The sequence below is a fragment of the Callorhinchus milii genome, unplaced genomic scaffold (assembly GCF_018977255.1).
Source record: "Callorhinchus milii isolate IMCB2004 unplaced genomic scaffold, IMCB_Cmil_1.0 Scaffold2, whole genome shotgun sequence".
Taxonomy (NCBI): Eukaryota; Metazoa; Chordata; class Chondrichthyes; order Chimaeriformes; family Callorhinchidae; genus Callorhinchus; species Callorhinchus milii.
The window spans coordinates 24,577,993-24,604,223 of record NW_024704743.1 but is presented as its reverse complement, the minus strand read 5'-3'; the positions used below and the strand labels follow the sequence as shown (position 1 = coordinate 24,604,223).

At 40.0% G+C, this 26,231-nt stretch overlaps 1 protein-coding gene across 1 annotated transcript in view; it reads right to left on the bottom strand.

Annotated features, from left to right (window-relative positions):
• LOC103176248 (collagen alpha-6(VI) chain) overlaps positions 1–25,658 on the bottom strand; it is a 62,902-nt gene extending 37,244 nt beyond the window's left edge. The window contains 10 exon segments of the mRNA XM_042332026.1: positions 2,933–3,011; positions 3,913–4,268; positions 6,226–6,795; positions 11,046–11,624; positions 12,290–12,850; positions 14,592–15,155; positions 16,296–16,916; positions 18,402–19,007; positions 21,851–21,954; positions 25,603–25,658. Coding sequence (XP_042187960.1) covers positions 2,933–3,011; positions 3,913–4,268; positions 6,226–6,795; positions 11,046–11,624; positions 12,290–12,850; positions 14,592–15,155; positions 16,296–16,916; positions 18,402–19,007; positions 21,851–21,953 — 4,039 coding nt within the window. The 5' untranslated portion in view covers position 21,954; positions 25,603–25,658.
• Positions 25,659–26,231: the final 573 nt, after the last annotated feature.

The window sequence follows — 26,231 nt, the reverse complement described above, 5'->3', positions numbered from 1 at the left end:
CATTTAATCAGGGAAAATCTATGAAACCTGCAGGTCTCCAGCTCACTGAGCCTGCTCCTCCCAGCAGATCTTCTCTAAGCCTCACTAAGGTGGACTTAGTTGCTGTATTATTGAAAAATGTACAAACGTTTGGTGGAATGTGCGTAAAATGGGATTCATTGACAAATGAAAAACAGAACACACTCAACCACCAAACTTTAATAAATCAGTCCTTTACTCTCCTGATGCAACTGACGAAGCACAAGTAGAAACATGTTAGAAGATAAAGCTCTGTGAAATATTCCTCCATTCCTCTAATTGCCCAATATCATGACTTCCATAGCATGAGTCCCCAATGTCATGCGTATGTAATAAAATAATAATCTTGGATTTAATCTTCGCATTTGATATAACACCTTGTCATGTCTTCGAGACGTCTCACAGCGTTTCACAGAATATATTGTATAGTGCACTGACTGTATATTTTGTGGGTGAAACTCGGCAGCCAATTATTCATTAAGGGCATGTGCAATTCATTTTATGGCATGAATCTGAAGCCAAAATGTGCTTCTTCATGTGTACTGACCCGTGCCATAAATGTTCCTTCACAGCAAAGTTATATAATTTGCTTTCAATGATTTAGAAAAATGAAGCATAAATTTAGATGGAAGTCTAGCAGAATGAGTATACCATCACAATGTCACAGAGCAACATAGTATTTGTAGCTATATATCCACGGCCACATTCTTAAACTTGGCCAAAATAATCTGGAGAGTTGAACTGAGTTCATGTGCTTCCTCAACCCTTAAGAGGGTGACAGTGTAAGGGCAGGTCTTCCATACATCTTTTTCTGGACAGTTCCAGACAAGATATGAGCAAAGATCTAGGAGCAGGTGACATGCCTTCCTCTGAAATGGGGAGGAGGAAAAGGTTTTCTAATGGAAATGAAAATAAATTTGGGTTTAAACCACAAGCGCAATGGTCAACTATTATTAATGTTAATAATAATCCTTGCATTTGATGAAGCACCTTATCATGTCTTTGAGTCGTCTCAAAGCACTTCACAGAATATACTGTAATGTAAATTGACTGTATATATTGTGGGTGAAACGCAGCAGCCAATTGCACAGAGCAGTGTCCCACAAACAGTCGTAGATTGAGTGAACAATTTTTTAAGGGAATTATTACCCCCGGAAAAGTGATCCGCCAATCAGATAATAACCGGGTTTCTACTTATTGCTAGGTATAACAGAGGCGTGTGGAGTAAGGACACTTTCCCCAACCGGGAATCAAAGCAATTCACTCTCTTGCGAGGCGAATGCTCTAACCACTGAACTACAGGATTCCTAATATTCATTATAAACTGCAAATCTAGGTATAGAAATTGAGAGATATGCCAGTAATGATGATTTGACAAATGCCAATGACATGTAACTGTGACAGTTAAGTGCTGAATCAGCAGTGAAACATTGGATCATGAGAATTTTTAGGAACAGAAATGGTCATGAGAACCAGCCTGATTCTCAATCCCCACCCTTCATTCTCCTCATCATGTAAGAACACCAACAAATGTATATTTATATAGCCCCTTTCATGCCAGGAGGACGTTCTAAGGTGCTGAAGGATCTGGGTTTTTTTTATTGCTGTTATTCTCATCATATCCCACAATCCCATGTGTACTTGGCTCTTCATCCAATTTGTATTATCCACTCCAACAGCTTCCCCTGATAACTTATTCCATGCATTTATTTATCTGAGGAAACGTCTCATTGACTTTCTTCCCTGATAGTTTTTTCATTTTTAACTTGTGTCCTCATAGTTTTAATCATTTATTATACTGAATAATTTATCTACATAAGTTTGTTAAGCCCTTGGTATTCTGTAAAATTTTTAAAGGTCAGCTCAAAATCTCCTCTTTTTCAACGAAAACAAGTAAATCATATTTAACCCTTAGACTGCAGGCAGGGTCCCTGAATTTGCATCTTCAAGGTCTGAGTGACCATTTTTGTAGATTTTCAGTTCATACACTGTGACACTGACATGAACACCAATATTACAGTCAGAAAACAATTCAGACATCAGGATAGCTTTAATAATGGAGTCCTGTAACGTAGTGGTTAGAGCACTTGCCTCGCAAGCAGGTGAACTGGGTTTGATTCGGGGGCAAGGCGAAACACTGGGCAAGTTTCCTTACTCCACACGCCTCTGTTTACCTAGCAGTAAGTAGAAACCCGGTTGTTAATCAATGGATGGATTGCATTTCTGGGGCTAATAATCCCTTAAAACTAAAGATAACAATTTGGTCACTCAATCCATGACTCTTTGTGGAACACTGCTGTGTGCAATTGGTCACTGCATTTCGCCCACAAAATATACAGTCAATTAATTTTACAGTATATTCTGTGAAGCGCTTTGAAACATCTCGTAGATGTGATAAGGCGCTATATCAAATGCAAGGATTTTTTTATTATTCTAATACCATCATAATATCACCCTGGCTGAGTTAGTAGCACTCGCACCCAAGTCAGAAGATTGTGGCTGGAAACCCCACATTGGGACTTTGAGCACAGCCTGGGCTGACACTTCAATGCAGTGGAAGAGTGCACTGTACTTTCAAGCTGCAATAGAATCAGCTACAACCAAGTCACCACACCTCAGAGATGTGCATCTAGTATGAATGTACTCATTCACTCATATGTTTTTTGAATTAATTCTTCTTGATTTAAGTAAGCCAGGTGCATCCTTCTGGGGAGAGAGTGCAGACTGGATGCCAGACTAACTGAAACCATACATGTGGACAATACTCAGTGACTTGGTTTGGAGACTCTTAAGTGTGGTGATAGATTTGCACATGAGCCAGATAACCAGAGAACCAACACAAAAGGGAATTTGACTCTCAATAGATTCAACAAATGCCTGTATCAGGTTTATGTTTTAATGTACGAATATTCACCTTCCTCGCGGAGTTTTTCTGCTGCGTCATTGAGTCTTACTTCAGTGTCGTCCAATCCATCTGTAAATATTAGCACCACCTACAAAAAAGTATAGTATTGATTATTTGTAGTTCAAGTAATTATTCTGATAAGAAACCATGAAAAAGTACATCTTGGAATCCATTGACTGCTATAGTAACAACTCAGTCAATGGTCAATTCCAGACTGCATAAATGTAACAAAAGATATGAGTCTGATCATACCCTAGATGTAAGATATGACATGATGATATATTTGTAGAACTCTCGCCTCTGAGTCAGAAGATTGTGAGCCCCCAATTGGGATGCCCCTGACTGGGATTTTGAACTCACAATAAGGTTGACGTACCAATGCAGTGCATGGACGTGCTGCAATGTTGGACATGTCATCCTTTGGACAAGATAATAATACGTGCATTTGATACAGCACCTTATCAGGTCGTTGAGACGTCTCAAAGAGCTTCACACAATATATTATAAAGTGAATTGACTATATATTTTGTGGATGCAATACACAGTTAAATAGAGGTTCCATCTGCTTGTTCAGGTGGCTGTTAAAAAATCCCCTGGGCACTATTCAAAAAGAAAAGCGAGTTTCTTTTGGTGTCTTGTTCAACAATCCCTCAGATAAAATTGATCATTTACTTCATAATTATTTGTGGGACATTGCTGCCTGCAAATTGGCTGTCAAATCCGCCTACAAAATATATAGTCAATACATTTTAAAGTATGTTTTGAAGTTTTTTGAGACATTCTCCCAACTTGAAAGGTGCTATATCAAATGCAAGGATTAGCAAAATGCTATTCTGTACCTTAAATGCTTATATATGAGGATAATCTTACTGGATTAATTGTAAATTCAGTATGCGGTTCCAGAGTATAGCACTTTTTGTCATTACTAAGTTGAGGTTTAAAGGCAATGCATACGTCGCTAGATAAAGTTTCAGACAGATGCATCTTACCTTTGAGTTTGCATCTGATGTATTGAATTTGTTGGAAAATGATTTCAACGTTTCTGCATTTAGATTGATGCTGGCGTCTGTTTGAATTGCTTTCAGCTTATCAACAATCTCTTGGTTATAGTTTTCAAACTGTGTTTCAAAAACATTCAGACCATTGCGATCTTTTATGTGAAAACCCAGCCTGATGTCCGCCTTCGAATCAGCTGTACAGCTGCTGCCAGTGATAGAAGTGATCATAAACAGAATCTCGTCGATCTTTGCTTGTAATTGCATCTGACCAGTGAATAAGGTCTGTTTTCCTGACCTCCTTGGGAGATCAAACCCCACAGCAATGTCCATGGTGCACTCTGGTGAAACTGGAACACAACGACCGCAGATTTACTCCTTGATATCGTTTTTCACAAGAAGGTTGTTTTAATCAGTTTTTGTATCAATCAGTTGTAAGAAAGTACGAAATGAGAGAAAGGCATTTGGCTCAATGAATCTGGCTCAGTTTGTACTTGTATCTGTGTCAAGGCTCCCAAATTCTTGACACAATTTCTTGGCAAAGATGAAAGGACTAAGAAATGAAAGCTGGAAATTTCTGCCCGATTCCCAATGATTACAATTTCTAAGTTATCAATCCAAAATTGCTGGCTACATTTTTTAACCTTTAAAACCCCATGGTTCTTCTCAGTATTTTTATAGTCTCTCTCCTTATTAAAAGGCAGGAGCCACTACTTCACTTGAGTAAAAGCTAAACACATTACCACAAATATGATACAAAATATAGTATGCAAAAAAATACATGATTTGTTTCTAATGGTTTTAATAGAGACGGTGTTTGGGGAATTGAGGAATTATCATTTATTTGGGGGAGTATTAAAGCACACAATGCAATTTGGGATTCGAAGAATCCATGGAATATCATAATACAAACCTGCAGCTCTATGATTTATTTGGGCTGTGTGACGATTTTCAAAATTATAATATATGAGAGAGAGAAAGAGATATCTATACAAGCGAGAGTTGTTAACTTTCCATAGCCTGTCGAATGCAGTTTTTTTTAAGCTATGAATGTCGACACTGCAGGGACTGAGAGTGCAGCTGAACAAATTATTGAGAGATTGTAAAACAGTGTGTAAGAGAACATCAGACTTTTATATTCACGACTGCACTAATTTGGTCACTTGGAGCTCAATTTTCTCTGCAAATAGTTTGTGCAAATTTAGCAAGAAAGCTTTGCATTGGCACCAAATAATGAAAATGTTATGAAAATGTTATGAAAATGAAGGTTCTGTTTGTATTGCGGTTGCTATAACGATTACTGCTGTTGTTATATAAATGTTGATGTTATATAAATCTACTGTGCAATTTGCTTTATACTTCATAAAGAATAATTGCCACCAATTCATGACATGACAGAAGAATTTTTTTAAAATAAAACAATTTACACTAAAATACTGTGACTGGATACATTTGTCCTATATGTTATTTTGTAGATTTTGTTTAAATGAAGGTGCGATTCCTTGCCAATGTTTATGAGTGTTGATTAGTTGTATTTTTAGAGATTCTTACTCCAAAAAATCCAAATTGGGTTATTTTTAAACCAAACGTGTGTGTTTATTATAAATTATATATCCTACTCTCTTCTGCTGCAGTTCTTATATTGCAAGACAAGGGCACTAGGGCTGAGCAATTTGAGGTTTATGAAAACTTCGCAAATTCTAAGAAGAGGCAATGGTTGGAGGATGTACTGAAACCCAAATATCTGTCCTAAATCCCAACTCCATGTCCCCTGCTCTATCCGTGCTATGGAAGTCTCAGACTTTGGTTTTAAAGTTGTGGAGAGCTAGAGACTATGTGGTGAAAAGTTTAATGCTCCATGAAAGATTTGAAAATTATCCATATCTTATCCATATCACATTCCTAAAACGTTAGCCTTAGGAGTGAACGTTTCCCCTCCACAACCTTAGCATAATGTCTAGTCCAAAGCCAGTTTTCAAAATATTTTTGAACCACCCAGGATGGTGGCTCGGGGGTCCTGATTGTCTCTTTTAACCCTGAAGTCAATATTTAACTGCTGCTTCACAGGTTATCCATTGTGTTGAGTTGCTAAGCGCTCTGAGACGTTACTCCACGTGAAGGGCAATAGGTAAATGCAAGTTGTTGTTATCCTGTTTCTGGATGCACTGAAACACGGATCACTTTGATCAGGAACAAGAATGGCATGAACCATTGTGCCAAAGCCAGAGGAGGGAGTGTTTACTCTCAAGACCAAGCTTTAGGACTGGATGGAAAAATGCAATGCTTCACTGAAAAGAATGCTCTTACCTTTCTGTTCCTCAGTAACACAAATAGTACGCACTAATCTTTTTTTAAATTTGCTCAAGTCAGTAAATTCCTTAATGATATATGTTTTCTGTGGATCTCCAGTAATCTCCACCATGTGCTTCTTTTCCACTTTATCAATACCCAATGCAAATATAATGATATTGTTTCTTCTCAAAGCTTCAGCTGGAAGACTAACATCGTCTTGAGATTCTCCATCTGTAATTACCAGAAGAAACTGGGGAACCCCTTCCTTCTTCCGACTCCCTTTTTCCGGTTGAAAGAAATGATCAATATATTTTAACGCTTTTCCTGTTTTGGTTCCCTCCTGCAATTGCACGATGTTCTGGATTGAACGGTTCAGCATCATTCGATCATGATACTGATTGAGGTAGAATTCTGCCTTCTGGTTTGTGCTGTACTGGGCCACTCCAAACTGGAATTTGTCTTGACTAATTTCGAACATGTCTGTGAAGTCTTTTAAGAAATCCTTCTCCAACTGGAACTGATGTTTCTTGATGCTCTCTGAACTGTCGAGCAGGAACACAATGTCTGCTTTTGAAAGCTCACATGCTGCAAACGTGCACACACAGAAACACAAAGTGATCATCAAAGGACAAAAACATTTACTTTTTACTTTCCAGGCAACATTTCTTATATAAATTCCACATACAAAATATGCAGTAAATTCACTTTACAGTATATTCTGTGAAGCGCTTTGAGGTGTCTCAACGATGTGATAAGGTGCTATATCAAATGCAAGGATTTTTATTATTATATTCATTTTTTCCCACAAGTCTGAAGTTTTTTTCTTACAAGTTTGAGAGTGAAATGACCATGTGGGATCTTACTTGCTCCCAAAAAGTTATCAAAGGAGGCTTTCTATCTTGCAAACAATGGAACTAGAAAAACAATTTATGGGACTAATTTAATGGCACTGTATCTATCATGCTGCAGAAATGATGACTGGCATGCTTAGAATAATTCTGTTTCAATCCTTCAGGTGCCATCATTCAATACACATTAATGTAACTTATTAATGTAACTTATTACATATAGGATGCAAAAACATCATGGATAAAATACCATGGATAAGACAGACCTTACCAAGAGGGAAACTGAAAGAGATCTAAGGGTGTTAGTTGGCTCAGCGCTCACTTTGTCCAAACAATGTGAGAAAGCAATAAATGGGCAAACAGGATGATGGACAATACTGCTAAATCAACTGAGTTCCCTCAAAGTCAAAATTAAACCGTAGAGTGGTCTGGTTAGACTGCACCTGGAATATTCAGTGTTGGTTCTCACAAAGTAAGTGTCTGACCGGGTTTTAGACGAAATGCAGAGAAGAGGATAGTGGATGATTTCCAGTGTTAGAGGGATGAAAAAAATCAATCGATAAGATTTTGACTTGATGAAAGACATCTCAGAGCGGGCATTAGAGAGGTTTATATGATGCTAAATGCTTTTGAGAAAATGAACCAAGAACTGTACTTTAAGATGTTCCAATGAATCAGGACAAGAGACCAAAACTTCAGGATCATTAACGATCATTTTAAGTCAGATACCAAGAAATATCTCTTAATATAGGTGGTAATTAACGCTTGAACATCTGAATTACTAGAAATGGTAGCAGAGAAAATGGCATTAGAATCATAGAATTATACAGCACAGAAGGAGGCCATTCAGCTGATTGTGCCCATGCCGGCTCTTTGAAAGAGCTATCCAAGTCAATTCCACACCCCGCTCTCACCCCATAGCCTTGCAAATTTGTCCTCCCCAAATATGAAGTCAATCATAAAGCATCTTAATGTTATACTGGGAAAATGGTAGGTATTCTCAAAGAATGAGATTAATGGGTTCTCTCTTGTCAGTATGTATTTACAATGGGGTGGTGTCTTATATGGCTGCCCTCTCAACCTACAAATTTATAGTTTGGGATTAGTTGCATCTCACCTGGCAGTTCAGTACTAAGCCAGTCAAGGTAACATTAACACAAAGATGTTCCAAAGTGAGAGGGAAAAAGAAAGGAGGGTCAGAAGAAAAGTAAGGTAAGGTCAGCAAAAGGTTTCCAAAAATTCAGGGAAGAATAGATTAGGGCAGGTAGAAAATAATACGACAAAACTAAAATAAAGAATTTGCAAAAGAATAAGATTACAAATTCAGTGTACAAAATCAGATTTTAAAATGTTTGTGGTTTCATTTAAACTGTTTTTGTAATTATTTTAGTGGTTTAGGATTGCTATTGCAATACTGAAACTATTCTCGATGTCTGAGTTGATTTATTCCTTTAAGATTAATGTTCTTGTAGTGCTTTAGTGCAGTGACTATTTTGTTGCAGGAAAAAGCAGCAGCCATTTTCGCAAAGCAAAAGCAGGAGCCATTCAAAATTGAAGAAACAGCAAGCTCAGGTTGAAAACCCTGTAATTTTAGTTTGAAAGGGGGAGTTAAGAAGTTTCACAGTCTGAGGATTGCACATGTATTAATAAAATGAAGAAAGGAAAGAAAAATTAAGTTCTAAAGTTCATGGGCGTAGAATTCTGGATTGTATCCAATGGAAGTGTTCAAGTTTGATAGCAGCACATTGAGATAAACCCATCGACCCCGACATTCAAGTCTCAACAATTCTGTTCATAGTCACGTGGAATCATGAAACCTTTATATTTCGGTTAACGATTGAACAGGTTTTTTTTTGCAAATCACTTGAAAAATTTGAGCACGGTTATTATGTTTACAGTCAGGAATTAACCAGCCTTGACAGTATATCTTTAAACATCATGTTGATTCATAACAGCTGTGCAACTCTCTGCTTAACATTATCAGCACGTATATTTGAAGAGCACCAAAAAGATAAAATCCGCCAGACACAAGGAGCCACATATTCCCTTCTTGACCCAATTATGAATGTTATCAGTCACTTCTAACAGTTCTGTCGAGACAGCTGTACACATCAATTAGTTTTAAAAAGGAACTTAACATCCAAGCCTGAAAATAATATCAAAGGGTATGAGGAACGAGTATGAGATTGAGATTAGATTAATGTGCTCATGATACGAAAATAAATAGTTCAGATTTGATGAGCCAAATGGCCCATTTCTGTGCGGTAACTTTCAATGATTCTTGTAATGTTAGCTGCTTTGGTATAATAGAATTCACAAGCATAAGATAGATTCCAAATATCCCATTCCCCAGCCCTGACCCAACAATATGTGCGCTTATAAAAATTTCCCCTAAATATGGGCGGCAAATATCAGGGTAATGTGTTTTTTTTAAATCTTGCTTTGGGATCAGTCTGGAAAGGGAAATGGATGCTGATGGCCTCGCAGATAGGCATTATTTTAGACTCATGTGGAATGGCCTGTTCCCATGCAGTACATTCTTTGTATCTTTGCATAAGTTTGGGACTCTGTGTACAGCTGTTCAGAACAAAGGCTGAAGGCAAATGCAGAACAACAGATCTAATAAAATCCAGGGCGGATATGTTTGGTGTACAAAATAAATTACAAACATGAATCCTCAGATCTAATCAATTCTGTAAAAATCTGAAGATTTCAGGTTAATAATAATAAACCTTGCATTTGAAATAATAATAATAATAATAATCCTTGAGTTCTGAAGAAGGGTTGCGGACCCGAAACATTGACTCACTTTCCTTTCTCCATAGATGCTGCTGACCTGCTGAGTTTTCCCAGCGACTTCTGTTTTTGTTACAGATTCCAGCATCTGCAGTATTTTGTGTTTTGATAATCCTTGCATTTGATATAGCGCTTTTCACGTCATCTAGACGTCTCAAAGCGCTTCACAAAATATACTGTAAAGTGAATTGACTGTTTTGTGGGCAACATGCGGCAGCCAATTGCACGTAGCAGTGTCCCACAAACAGTTGTGGTTTAAGTGACCAAATTATTATTATTATTATTTTTTAAGGGATTATTACCGCCAGAAAAGCAATCTGCTGGTCGACTAACGACCAAGTTCCTACTTACTGCTGGGTAAACAGAAGCATGCGAAGTAAGGAAACATGCCCAATGTTTCTCCCTGCTGGGAATCGAACCTAGGTCCTCTTGCTTGCAAGGCGAGTGCTCTTGATAATAATAATACTTACAACAACAAGATTTCATTTATAGAGCGCCTTTCACGTCGGGAGGAGGTCCCAAGGCGCTGGACAGTTGAGTCAGGACCCGAGCAGGGGGGAAATGGTCAGGGTGAGGGGAGGGAGCGATGAGGGGTTAGAGATTTGATATAGCACCTTATCACATCTTCAAGATGTCTCAAAGCACTTCACAGAATATACTGTAAATGTCCACAATTGTTATTAATATTCATACAAATGTGTACTATAACAACCATAAACACTGGAATAAAATTGCACCACCCATACTTCACTCTAATTGCTTGCAATATAATTAAGGTGCTTTGTGCATTAGGGTACCACGCAGTCCATCAGATATGTTTGACTTGTTTATGATGTAAGCCATTTACATGTTTTAGAAAGTTTCAATGAATAACAGATAAGAAATTCTTCTTGCTGTTAAGTGTTTGTGATGAGAAATCCTGTTATAAATGGACATCAAAGTTGCTGCACGCAGTGCCATGAGAAATGTCACCATTTGAAGTGTAAGAGCGATGAATTTATGTGATGAAGCTTCTGTCTTCGATGCTAGTTTTACTTTATATATCAGCCTAGGATGGTAGCCCCAAGCTGACAGAAGCAAAGAGAGGTTCTGTGGTTCTTTAAGACTTTACGGCTGTGACAATTTTAAAATGTTCCTTCCATGTCTCGTGGCTCTCCATTGTGTTCAATTTACTTTCAGACAATTGCTTACCTAGCTTCGATCCGTTGCACAACAGCTGAGAAATTATCCTGGATAAGTCTTGCAATTGGCCAAAGTCCTGAGCGTAAAAGTTTCCCTCTGTGGATCCTGTGATTTTCTCAAGTTCTCTTTGTTCTACCCGACCAACGCCAATGCCGTAGATTTTAATGTTATCTTCTCTAATGCCTTTAGTTATAGCTGGCAAATCTACTGCATCCGCAGCTTTGGTATCAGTAATGACAATCAGGAACTGTGGCACTTCTTGAGATTTCCGACCGCCCTTTTCTGAAGATAAGAGCCCCGCTGCATGTTTTAGAGCCTTTGCTGCGCTCGCAGACCCGCTTGTTGTTTTCTGTATTTGGGAAATTGCCGTCCTGATTCCAGCTTTGCTATGGAACTCGTTCATTTGGAACTTAGTTTGAGGAGAATCCCCGTACAACACGACTCCAAATTGGACACCTTTCGCGTCAACTTCTGAGCGGTTGGCCACCGCAATCATGAAGCGCTTCATGCTGTCGAGCTGAACAGCGCCGATGCTGTCTGATCCGCTTATTACAAAAACAATGTCTGCAACTTCTATTCTCTTGCACTCTGTCGAAGAAAATGTGCAATAAACAACGATTAGCAAACTTGCATTCACTACCTGAACTGCTTGGCCTTCCTTTGACTTTTTTCTCCCAATTAAAAAAAAATCTAACGTGAGAACAATGTTCAGCATAATTTTCAGCTGTTAATGTTAATTTGAAAGTGAAGGAGGCCCATTTAGATTGGTTGGACATGTTGCTGCTAGCTCTACATATAAGGTCCTCGTTCTAACTTTCAAATGCCTCCGTGCACTTGCCCCACCTTTGATCTCTTGCAGTCTGACTGCCTTGCCCACTCCTTCTACATTGCTAACTCAGACCTGCTCTACATCCCCCATTCCTTAAAAGGTGGGCAAGCTTTCAACCACTTTGTCTCCATGCTCTGGAAATCTCTCCCTAAATCTAACCCCCTCGCACCCTTCCTCTCCATTTTCAACTCCCTTCTAGAAATCTACTTCTTTGACTGCAACTTCACTCATTCACCTTCTTATTCCTTATTTCCCACTCTGCTTAGTTCCCAATTTGTCTCTTTGAAGCTCTTTAAAGTGTTTTAAATGAAAGAAAGGCGCTAGACAAGTGCAAGTTGTTACTATTCTGAATACATTGTTAAGCTATAGGTTGCATTCTCAGAATCCATTAGGCAACCAAATAATCACAGCAGCTTTTACTCACCATGCAATGGACTGCACACTTCGAATGAAATTAACTTTTCTAAGCTGCCCAATGCGTCAAAATTCTCCACATGGTAAACTTGGTCCTGGGAGCCTGCAATGTCCACAAGCTGACTGTTGTTAGCATTGTATACACCAATGGCAAAAACAGTAATTCCTTTATCTCTTATGGCTTTGGCAGGTGTGTAAACCTCATCCTGCGCCTCGCCATCTGTGATCACTATCAGGTATTGTCTCTCATGGGGCCGTCCACCTTGTGCTTCATCAAAGTACTTTGCTGTGAAGTTCAGTGCTTTGCCCGTACTGGTCAGCCCCTCCAGTTGCTGGATGTCACCAACAGCTTGCATCAGTTTATCTTTGTCGTAATATTGGTTGAGCTGGAATTCCAATTGGGTTTGTGTGCTGAATTGGATCACACCGAATTGGACTCGGTTTTCACCAACTTGGGTTTTGTTGATCAAGGTCTCCATAAACACTTTCATTGTGATAAAATCTTTGAAATAAATGCTTCTCGATCCGTCAATCAGGAAAATGATATCGGCCACTTCTAGCTTACTGCAGGCTGAAGAAAAATAAAGTGGGGAAAATGCTTATGTTTTCAATGTTGCCACATTATACCAACAGTTCAACTTGTTCAGGTTTGTTTCAGCGTTTCTGGGACTTGAGTGGTTTATGCGGATGGGGAGTATAACTATAACAAACAGTAACAAAGCATTATGTGAGCAGCTTTCTTGGTCAGCAGGGTGTCTGACACATGCGGAATCCATCATCATGCTTTAGAGTATCCAAACCAAACTGAGAGTTCCACACATTCCATGCACATGGAAATTGCAGAGATGTATACTGGATTGGAATGAAGTGTGCACTCTCTCCCTACAGGGACAAATCCTTCGCTTTCTAATTTCGGAGAGTATTAGGTGCAAAGTTAGTGGGAGCTCAGTGGGAAGCGTTGGATACTCCTTCAAGAGTAAATTGACAATTAACAAATGGACCAATAAGAAGAAGGGCAGGAAGGAAAAAATAACACTGAGAATGGGAATGAGTGTGTGGTTTTAGAGTGGTGAATTATTGAGTGTCAATTGACAAATAAAGAAGCTGCTGACACACCCTTGATTTGGATCGAGTAATATTACAGGAAGAATCCATGCTTCCAAGTCTGTCCTTCCAAGTCCTCCTGATAACTGGCTTGGCTTTCTTAAACAGTGTTGTGGACCTGCCTGGCTCAAAAACTAGATTACCGAGATTGCCACTGAAGGTTGGCTTGATTTTGACATTTGACTTGCCAAACATGTCACCTTGGAGTAGTAACCTGAGCACTGAGTAAGCTGTTACAAAAAGCTTTATGTTGACTTTATTGAAAAGTATCAGACAAGAAAATTAGATACCACGAATACGATCTGGAGTCAAGTCACATGACTTTATCCCATCTGTTCAGAAATTCAGCTATGAACTTATTGTCGCTTCCAGGCTGACACACTGAATCCCCCTTCCGGCACCTCGTTTTATCTACCAGCACAATTGGGGTTGCCATCTACTGATAGTCCCCACATATACCATGTTGTTTACTTCTTTGCCCGGACTTCTCACCCACCCACACCAAATCCCAGTGTTTCTCTGAGTCCCTCTATCAAATTGCTTCCAGTTTGCCCCCATATGTCTCCATTTCACCCTAATACATGTCGATGAACATCTATGTTAAATACCGCTGTTCTTACATTCATTCAGGTAAATAGGGTTTCTTTGGGGTTGAGTTGGCTACAAGGTGACACACTGGCAATGGAACACTGAAAATAAATCAATTCTCTGTGGTGATCTTGGTGGTCCGATTCCTGAGTCAAACTGGTCTTCAATGCTGTTGATGATGAACCAGCCAGCCTGGCTTGTTTGCGAGACTTAGAGGGGCAGACCAGTCATTGAGAGCATAGATTATTTCTATTCAGCTCTTTTTATCTATGTAAATGAGTACAGAGGTAATAGTATCCCAATGCACACTCTGAAGTCTTCAAGCATTGGCTCTTACCAACCTGTACCTATTACTTTCCAGGATTAGGCAGCAGGGTGCATCCCAGTGGAGAGACAGAGTGCAATCTAGAGCAGACAAATGAATATTTTGATGCATAAGTGGAACTCTCAGGTTTGGGTACTGTTAAGCATAGTGATGGAAATCTATATGTCTCGGACACATGGCTTACCGAAAAAAAAAGGTTTTACACAGCCCCAATCAATCACATCTCCCCCTTGCAGATTATTAAAAGTGAAACCCACCAATGTCTTATTACTTAAGAGAAACCTATATCTCATACCTTCCTTTGAACACATATCCCGTAAAACCTTATTTTTTATGGCTGTCAAGGCATCATAGTTATCGGTGTAAAACATCCTGTCCAGGTCCCCTGCAATCTGAAACATTTCAGAATGATCTGCTTTCTCCACGCCGATGCTGTAAACAACTACTCCCCTCTGCCTCAGCTCTGAAGCAGGTATCGAAACATCATCCTCTGATTTCTGATCCGTAATGGTGATCAGGAAGCGTTGTGCCCTGTTTTTATCACTCTGATCTATTTCTTTGAAGCGATCCTTGATAAATTCCAGTGCTTTCCCGGTGACCGTTTGCAATTCTCGTATCAAAGTCATTCTTTTAATTGCAGCTTCCACGTCCTTGTTTGTGGTATATTGAGTGATGCTGAAAACTGTTTGGGGAGCGTACCCATACTGGACAACACTAACCCGCACCCTATCCACACCGATCTTGAATTTGTGAATAATATCTAACATGAATTGCTTCATGTCTGTAAAGTCCTCGGGTTTTATGCTGTCTGATCCATGGATTAGGAAAAATAGATCAGCTTCATCAGTTTCCATGCATCCTGAAAAGACAAAGTGACATTTTTTCAATTGGGAAAAATAATGTGCAGATATATTCCATTGTATATATTAAACTATAATACATTTCTGAGTACCATATTTTCAAACACTTCGGTCCGGAATGTCTAAACCTACTTAGTTTAAAACAAGTGTATTAAATCATAGTCTGATGATGGTGGCAATGCTTTCATGCTGAGCTTTGTGCTCACCAGAAAGCTCACAGGGAGTTCATGATACTCAGCATCCACCGAGTGAGGGCTTAAATCTGCACTTGTCAGAAGTCAAATGACCAACTAGTCATAATCCTCTTTGCATGGAGGAGATAAGCAGGGCTTTGGAACATCCACCTGATGTGAAAGACGCTATACAAATGTAATTTGTTGTTGTTCTTGGACCTGAACTGGTTCCAAGTTGATGTGCTTGGCAATGGAATATCGAAATGGAGCCAGCCCTCTGTGATGGTCTTGATAATCCAGAGCCTGAGCTAGGTGGGTCCTTAGTACTCAGAGCATGTCAATGACAGTCCAGGCAGCCTGACTCATCACTAGGTCTTGGAGAGACAGACCAGTCACTGCAGGCAGGGATTCTTCCTACTCAGTTCCTGTTAACCCTGCAAGTCAAAGCCCTAATGGGTAGGGTAGTCCAAGTAGTGGGAAGCTTGCCAGACAGTACATTCAATGGCAAGCTATATGGTTTTAGCTTGTTAAACCCCAGTAGTATTCCAAAGCACCAAGCCTTGGCTCTTGCCAACCTGAGTCTGAAGGCTTCGCAATAGGGTAAGTGTTTGTGGCGATGTGAACAGATTTAGACATTGTTTTCTTTAATTTCAGGAAAAGCAAGTACATTTTTAGCTAAATGTAGGAAAAAAGGTTCATTAAATAGAATACTAATGATTATTCTTTCAGAATATGATTGTCTGACACTTACTTTACAATCCAATTGTACAAAATACACAGTCATTACACTTTACAATAAATCCTGTGAAGCGCTTTGAGACATCCTCCCTATATGAAATATGCTACGTGCAAGGATTATTATTATTACTACACAAAAATGGGAAAGAAGGTCCTGAACTTTACCATAAATTTACTTGCAAAAATATATTATGGAAAAAAAGAAACATTGTGCACATTCATACTCACCTTCCTGAAGTTGGGTTACTTTCTCAGGCAGTACCGAATTTTGATTGATGATCTCAACACAAACTCTTTTCTGGAGAATCCTTTCAATATTTGATGGTCGTCCAAAACTCTCGATAGTTGAAACAAAATTTTCAGAAGGATATGAGGCAATTTTGCTTAGTTCATTTTGATTAGCGTCTTTTGTTCCTACAGCGTACACAGTAACACCGGTACGACGAAGAGCACTAGCTGCTTTTTTTACATCGTACTTGGACTTTCCATCAGTAATCACAATTGCAATTTGAGGAATTCCTTGCTTCTTTCGACCACCAGCATGTGGTGTAAAGTAGTTCAACCTTATGTAATCAAGTGCAGCTCCAGTGTTTGCTTCCCCTCCCCTGTAATTTGTTTTTTTAATGTGTTGGATCATTTCATTCTTGGACTGATACGTCGTAAAATAAAATTCTGGAAATGCAACAGTGTTGTACTGAACCAAACCAATATGTATTTTATCACCAGCGACATCCAGCGCATTGATAAACCTGGTCAGAAATAAGCGGATCAGTTGAAAGTTTCTTTCTCCAATGCTTCTTGATTGATCCACAAGGAAAACTATATCAGCCAAGTTTGCAGATTTGCATGCTACAAATAGAGAGAGCAATATTAAGCCACTGAGTGTAATACAATACAATTTGCTTTGCAAGATACACAATTTCTACTCGGTAACTAAACGTCTACATCTCTCTATTAAGTTACTATGGCTAAATATTCATTCTATTCTTTTAATTTTCCAAGATTTGCAGATTAACTATTTATTTTAATTTTTCATTCGTAGGTTGCCATTTCCTGTAATTGTTTTCCTTTCCAATTTATTTTTCCCCTAGAATCTGCCTAGTAGCATTAAAATTGCTTTCTTGAATTGTTCAACACTAATTATATTGCTATTAATGTTACCTTGACATGGCAAAATCAGCAATATGATTACAAAGTATGTATGTCGGGGGGCAGGGAGTATTTTGAAATGGGTATAATAAAAAACAGTGGGGTAGGAGGAATGCTTTAAGTATGCATGTGCTAAATGCAATTGGTCCTTACAATTGCTCAGTGAACTCACTCAAGATCACAAGAGAAGTTCTCTGAATATGCCTGCAACCTCTTTTTGACCCCCTTTCCAGCCTTTAGGGTTATAAATGATACCCTGTCTGCTCTGTTAGAAGACGTTTTGGCATCATATTTTCAATCTACTCTTATTTTGCTTTCCAGTTCTCTCTTGCTCCCCTAATCTTATTTTTCACTTATTTCGACATATAATTTGATGCAGCTTCACCCTCTCCATTCTTGCTATAAGCTCTGCAATATTTTTACTTAACTTTTTTTATTTTCCCATTGATTGCCATTTAGTAGCATTTTTTATTTCATTTGTGCCCTGTTGTACGGGGTATATACCTATCCCGTATGCTTGTCATACAATACTTTTTTGGGGGAGAACCGGAATGATCCTCGTGACAGCAAAGGAAGAATAAAGTGGAGTGATCATCTGATCTAAGAAGACTGACTCCGGACTCTGATACAAATTTAATATCCTCGTCCTCACTTTGAAATTTCTCCATGGATTCATCCCTCTTACGACCTTCAAAAATCCTACTGACCTGGCCGTTACTTTTGCTCAGTGAGCACCGGCCTGCTTCATGTCCCCTCCATCGGTAATTGGGTAATTCAGCCTTTCAGCCCTCACGCTCTGGAACTCCAACCTGGAATCCCTTCAATTCACCCCCTCCCTCACGTCATTCAAAATCTGTCTCAAGATCCACCCCTTTGTCTGCACTTTCAGTCATTTTTCCCTGCCCCACCGCCTTCGGCTCCCACCCCTAGCTTGGGTAATTGGTCAGGATTGTTAAGCACCTTGGGACAACTTCTCAACATGAATGGAGCTATATAAAAAAAATATTAATTTGCATTGTATAATGCTTTATTTTATTTTGAAAAGGGAAGGTTGTGAGAGGTGAAAATTATATGTCCATAGAAGTGGTGGGAAATGCATTTGACTGCTGGACAGTGGGGGGGGGGGGGCAGCGGATTAGATTGTGATGGGTTTTTGAAAGGAGTTTCAATTCCTCCAGATCTTACCTGCTGGTGCTTTGATCTCTTTATGCAGAAACTCTCTTTGTGTTATCATCATGATGGCGCTAGACACTTCGGATGCACGAATAAGGTTTTCAAAGCCAGATGTTTGGAACAGAAATGGATAATTGGGAAGAAAAGCGATCTTCTCCAGCTCACTTATGTCTGAATTCCCTATACCAACTGAGATGATTCTTACACCACGTTTTTTCAGTGCTTTGGAATCTGCTTCAACATCATCTTGTGACCGTGCAGTAGTTATTACTACTGCAATCTGAGGAACTCCATCAACCTGCCGGCTTCCAGCAGCTGTTGTGAAGAAGTTAGTCTGCAGATGTGAGATAGCACGCCCTGTTCTTAGTGCTCCTCCACCCTTGAACATGTAATTCCTCCTAAGGTAATTCATCACCTCATCCTTTTGTTGAAATCTGTTCAGTAGGAATTCAGTTTTGGCATCCCCGCTGTATTGAGCAAGTCCGATTCTGTAACCGTTCTCAACAATGTTCAGCTTGTCAATGATTTGCGTAATAAAGTTCTTTACTTTTTGAAATGCTGGTGGTCTCGCATATCGAGATCCATCAACTAGAAACACGACATCGGAATAAACTTCACCTGGAGTGTCAATTCAGAATAACAAGAATTGAGTTATCACAGAAAATATTCACATGTAAAACAAACACTGACATTAATGAATGGATGTCATTTATCCAAATATTAGACAACCAATTTGATTTACAAAAATTATTTCAAAGATATTTATTTTTAAATATTTATTTTATTAAACATATTAGACTTGGGATTTGGAACACTAAACATGGCTTTCCTTCACCTCTATAACCCTGTTTTCAAGATTGAAGGGATAAAAAGCACCTCTGCCAGCGAGCTGTAATGGTGTCTTGCAGAAACTGAGTTCAGCAGTTCCAATCGATTCCAAGTGGGCATGGGCTCACAAAACAAAGCTGTACTCAGTTAGCACTACAAGCTATTAGCAAAGGCTTGCTTGCAGTTAACCACAAACCACCCTCTTGGCTGCAAGTGATGCGGGTCTTAGGGAGAACAGAGAAGTATTCAGAACCTTATGAAAACAGAAACTGCTGGCTTAAGAGGGTGGTGATGTTATTAAGTAGAAGGAATTCCCTTCCAACCACCTGCTGTCAACAACCACCCACGGAACAGTCCCGACTGATTTTGACAGTAAACCACCTCTATTCAGCAACCACCTATCTAGCACAACCAGTGGCCATTCTTTTTTCTAGCCTGTTGGGAGTACAGGCACCCTTTTCAGCACAGTTCTAAGTGAAGTGAGGCAGCGCTGGTAAATGAGCTAGGATTGTAGTGGAATCTGCTGGACTGTGGAAATTTAAAAAAAAAATTGGACCTGGTCAGCAAACCAAAGAACCCTTACTCAGAGGTCATACTTACATAAAGATCAGGGTATTAAGGGATATGGGGCAAGGGCGGGTAACTGGACCTGAGTTACAGATCAGCCATTATCTTATAAAATGGAGGAATAGGCTCAAGGGCTCTACTCCTCTTTCTATGTTTCTATAAAGGCCACTTTGGTCCAGTCCTCTGAGGGATCACTGAAAAGAGGTTTGACTGTATTCCACTTTCAGTGTCAGATATGGCTTTCAGTGCTATGGTATTGTCACAGGTTACTCTGTGATCTTCTCTTTTGGATTTGGATAGCTCTTTCTTTGATTTGGATAGGATTTTTGTAAATGTGTTAAGGAGCACCACAAATTTTATCCCTTATCTTGCAGAACATTTACCATGGTGACAGGGCTCCTTTTAACTCAACTAGTGAGTGACATTAAGACTCCTACAGAAAAAGATAGCTAGGACAAAGCAATGCAATGTCACTATATCACTGGTAACATGGGAATGGAGGATGAATTTTCAATCAACCATCTTATCTTTATGCTGCAAGGAACCACTGAGGAGAAATAGGCAGCTCCTCAAAGAGGAAGGAAAAAATGGATGAAATCTGTTCTTGTCTCCAACAGAAATATTCAACTGGCTCCAGGGTGCAAAGGTTATTGTGCTGTCTGCTCTAGGTCAGCAAATTATGATTTGTGGAGCCAATTGTTTTTTTATCATGGCAATAAGGATGATCTTCTTGACATCTCTTGCATTCATTGAGCTCACGCTAATGATCAAATTAGTGATTCTCCATGAGGTCAACATACATATGAAATGCTGAACTGGGTGTCTGTCCATCAGTCATGGCTGTGAAGCAGTGGTTCATGTCATTCACTGATTCATTCAAATGTCTCCAAAATTGTTCCTTAATCTGCTTAGGCTATCAAGTTACAATTCTGCACATTTTCCGGTAGCTAAAAATGAGAATACAGTAAAACCCACGTAAGTCGTATTAACTGGGACCACAACATTTAATATGACTGATGCCAAATCCGAGTTGCAGGCAAACTGTACAGAATCCGATTTAATCAATAATCAACACTGCGCATGTGTAATTCAACGCAGCCAGTCTGTGTGCACGCAGTGACGGGTCAAGCCTACGTTTCCCATCGTGACATATTGCCACATGCGCACTTACTGGCAAGCGTTGGAATCGCATTGAATTGTGAGAAATGAAATTCTTCTGCGCACGCGTTGGCGAATCAAGACTACATTTCCCACCCAATGCAAGCGGCTGGTAAGCCCACATGTGTCAACGGGTTATGACATAATTTCCCAATGTTCGAAGCAAACAATAAGGGCAGGAGAAGTGAAGAGTAGGGGAGCGGCGTTACGAGTTAGGAGTTGATTAATACGAGTAGTGCAAAGAGGTTTTGATAGGAAACTGAATGGGATTCGGATGAATGTACGACTTAGGTGATTATATGATTTGTAAAGAGAAGATTTATGTGAGTTTTACTGTATCATTGCAGGTTGGCTATTGGATACATGCCTTCCAGCCTACGTGGCTGATGAGACAGGATATCTGGGAACTGGACGGAGAGATCAGTTTCGCACTCACAAAGGAAAAAGATTGAGAAATTGTGGAAGCTATTCAATAAAAGTTTTCAAATAAGCTGTGAAAACGCCTGAAAGTTTGGGGTTTTAAGTGACTTTTTAAATATATACTGACAGTTATGCATTCCGAGATGCTGTCCCGCATGAAGCAAGCTATATAAATGCAAAAACTTATGTGTTAAATTATGCCATCCTTCATTTATATATCAGCTACTTGAGAAGAACAATAATTGATTTGGAGAAGTTAGACACTTGGTGCGGTCTCTCTCCTATTTTCCAGTGTTTACATTAATAACAAAACTATCTCTAAGTCACATTCACCATCTGAATAATGTCTACAATTTGATTTATTTTTTTAACCACAATCAGACAGATAAAATGAAGTCATCGGTTAAACTTCGGCATGTGTAGTTCATTAGTACACTAAGAAACATAAAGAAAGCAGTGCTTAAAGACACATAAAATTGTTTCAATACCACTTTGCTGTGATTTAGTAACGGACAGATTTGCAGTCAGAATGAATACCACCGCAGTTATTTCCAGCAGGCCCATATTGAGAGCTCCAAACGAAATGATCATCCTTAAAAAAAAGAAACATCTTGTGAAGCCTTTCCATATATTTAAATGAGGCCCTACCACAATAACAGCCTTATTTGGAATTGTTTTGCAGTGCATGCTACACGGCAATATTTTCCATCCCTTTAAACTCTTCTCATTATAATAGTCAAATCTATAATAATAATAATAATAATCCTTGCATTTGATATAGCGCTTTTCACGTCGGGAGGACGTCCCAAAGCGCTTCACAGAATAGACTGTAAAGTGAATTGACTGTATATTTGTGGGCGAACGCGGCAGCCAATTGCGCACAGCAATGTCCCACAAACAGTCGTAGATTGAAAATGACCAATTTATTATTGTTTTTGGTTTTGGAGGGATTATTATTAGGCGTGTGGAGTAAGGAAACTTGCCCACGGTTTCGCGCTGCCTGGAATTGAACTCAGATCTCTCGCTTGCAAAGCGAGTGCTCTAACCACTGAGCTACAGGACTCCACAAATCGTACAAATATGTAATCATACATATTATTCAATAACAATTTGCTTTCAAATTAATTGTGAGGAAATCTTTTTTTTCCCCACATTATACATCTATCCTCACTTGATAGGGGACGTTAGTGGGTTTTCCTAGGAGCTAGGGTCCCCAAGCTTTAGCTCGTGCCAGCCTGTGCCGAATACACTCTGGAGTAAGGCAAACAGGATGCATCCCTTCCAACACACGGGAATTTCCCATGTGTTGGTGGGATGCAAGGAATTCTCGGTTTGTTTTTGCAAACTCTTAATAATAGTGATGGGTTTCTGCATCGCCAAAAACAAAACCTCTCAAAAAATAACTGAACTGGTGAAGCCAATCTCTCAGATAGATCCAATCAAGGGTGTAGGCCTGGGTGGGCCACCACCCACCCAAATAGCACCCAGGTGCATCCGTCGCTCTCCAGCCAATGAGGAAGTTGCGTCCTGCTTCAAAGGCTCGAGCTCCAAGGGCACCCATCGTGTGTGTGTGTGTGTGTGTACCTTTACTACAGGTATAGTTAGTGTGCATGTGCAGACTTGCATCCATGCTGAGTGCTCAGTTATGGCTTGAAGGCACATGTGTACTACTTAACCCCTCCTCCACTCCTTTCCTACCCCCTTGGTCATTGTCCGTCCACCACAAGTTGGTGCCCACCTAAATTTCCTTACCTAGCTACGCCACTTGATGCAACCCTTTGTTACTTTGTCTCAGTCTCATTTTAAACCAGTTTCTCATTAACAATATAGTATTAATCAATTTCAGGCCTTGGCACTTCTTGACAAGAAAGTTTCTCCTGATGTCCTGACCTCCAGCTAAAATAATCCTCCAGCTAAGATTAGTCATTCACATCATGGTTGCTTGTGGGACATTGCTGTGCACATATTGGGTGGGGCATTTGGTAACAAAAATACAGAGTCACTACACTTTAAAGTGAATCCTGCAAAGCATTTTGTCGTATCCTCTTGACCTGAAAGACCCTACATCAAATGCAAGGATTAGGATATAGGCCACATTTTGTTGCTTTATTTTCTCTCTCACTTTAGCATGATTCTAAGTTGAAAAAAAAATTGAGCTTTCAGGAATGTGTTTCCTTTAAATGATACCCGCGGTTCCATCTTTAAATAGGATGCAATTTATTTAATGCTCAACACATGTCAAATGCCAAATAAATCAATTGGTCGTTCGAGTGTCTAGGCATGTTTCCATAATAACAACAACAACACATTACATTTGCATAGCACCTTTCACCTTGGGAGCACATCCCAACCCTGAAAAGAAATCAAAGCCATTCTGCGCTGTTTCGCCCACAAATATACGGTCAATTCACTTTACAGTATATTCTGTGAGGCGCTTTGAGAAGTCTAGAAGACGTGAAAAGCGCTATATCAAATGCAGGGATTATTATTATTTTCTCATCAGGTTGTCATAAGATTTCGCATAGTTTTCCTTAACTATGATGTTAGCAACTCTACATTAAAATATAATCCTTTTATTCCTGATCTCAGAGTTTATCACACAAATTTAGACCAATGATCCTCCAGCTAAAATTTACATTAACTGACTCCGCTTCACTTAATCTCAGTTTAAATTAATTCAATTGATTGTGAGGAAATAGGGTTTTTTTTCTACATTATCTACAAGGTTTAAGGTTGTATCCTTGCAACTGTCGAAGACAAGAGATCAGCACTAAATTCGTGACAAAGAGCTACAAGTTGTTCCAAGTTTTAAACTAACTCACAACTTAAACAAAACAACTCCACAGATCTATCACTGTACCTTCTTTTTTTTAAAAAAAGTTGAAGGCACTGTATATTACTCAGGTTTTATTTAACAAACATTTCAACATGAGAGAAGACTGGAAAAAAAGTGGACATGATTAGCCTTGGATGTTTTAATCTGTTTAAATTCCTGGCACTCATCACATTGATACAAACCAGCTAACTTGCCTCCTTTCTCTCCCTATCTTTTTTTTCTTTTTTCTCTTTCTCTCCCTCCACATGATAAAATCGGGCTGTGGAGTCCTGTAGCTCAGTGGTTAGAGCACTCGCTTTGCAAGCGAGAGACCTGAGTTCAATTCCAGGCAGGTCAGGGCGAAACCTTGGGCAAGTTTCCTTACTCCACACAGAGCCTAATAATAATCCCTCCAAAAACCAAAACAATAATAAATTGGTCATTTTCAATCTACGACTGTTTGTGGGACATTGCTGTGCGCAATTGGCTGCCACGTTCGCCCACAAATATACAGTCAATTCACTTTACAGTGTGTTCTGTGAAGCGCTTTGGGACGTCCTCCCGACGTGAAAAGCGCTATATCAAATGCAAGGATTATTATTATTATTATATTATTATTGATGACATTTAAATTTCAGGGTGAACGATAAATTGAACTAAATAACCACCAAAGCTTCACTAGACAGATCAGTTTACCCATGGTTTGTAGGTAGAATCGTTTAAGTCTATTTTATCCACAGTTTATACACACACACACACACATATATATATATATACACATAGTCCCAGTTACAGAGATTTGTTTTATTTTGAAATAATGCAGTAAACTATCGATATACAGTATAGATTTGATTGAATTTTATTTTTGAAATCATCATTACTTCGATCCCAGCAACTGGGATTATTCCTTAAGAAGAATGGCAATACAGCTGCACGTCTATAGATAGCTGCAGCTGCAGCTCCAGCCCTGGTTACACGAGTCATTCCAGCAAGAGTCTGTTTTTCAAGCCTGGATGGTGTGTTGCACATATCGTTTCTGCCCAGAGCCAGAGCAGAGCCAGAGCAAAGCCCAGAGCCAGAGCAGAGCCCAGAGCAAAGCCCAGAGCAGAGCTCAGAGCAAAGCCCAGAGCCCAGAGCAGAGCCCAGAGCCAGAGCAGAGCTCAGAGCAAAGCCCAGAGCAGAGCTCAGAGCCCAGAGCACAGCTCAGAGCAAAGCCCAGAGCCAGAGCAGAGCTCAGAGCAAAGCCCAGAGCCAGAGCAGAGCTCAGAGCAAAGCCCAGAGCCAGAGCAGAGCCCAGAGCAAAGCCCAGAGCCAGAGCAGAGCTCAGAGCAAAGCCCAGAGCCAGAGCAGAGCTCAGAGCAAAGCCCAGAGCAGAGCTCAGAGCCCACAGCGCAAACAGGACAGAAGAGGAGCAGATTTACTCACTACATCAGATGCTCTGCAGCTGCTGGATGCACAGAGCAGGTTCTGAAACTCCAGGCTTCAGCATGTCGTGGGTTACCATTAATAAACCTCTGAGAAGCTCCTCCTTCCTCTACGTGTGTTCAGCATCTCCCACTGATACAGATAAGCTTCACACACCCCCCACCCCCTTCATCTCCCTGGGCTGCTCTGTATCCTGGTGGCTCATCCCTCCACTCTGCAGGAAGTTTGTAAATAAAGAGAACTTGGGAGAGATGTGGTCGTGTGGCCCTGTGCACTGGGGCTCATTTTAATGCTCCCTCCTACCTCTCCCTCCTACCTCTCCGACCTACTATCCCCCTACCTACCTGCCCGTACCCTCCGTTCCTCTGGCTCCGGTCTGCTCCACATCCCCCGCCCCAACCGCCCTACCATCGGTGGCCGGGCCTTCAGCCTCTCAGCCCCGAGGCTCTGGAACTCTATCCCCCAGTGCCTTCGCCGCCTCCTCCCTTTCCTCCTTCAAGGCCGGTCTCAAGACCTTTCTCTTTGACCGAGCCTTCAGCTCCCCTCTCGACTCTCTACGCCCTCCTCGCTCCCTCCCTTCCCTCCCCTCACCCTGACCATTTCCCCCTTGCTCGGGTCCTGACCCAACT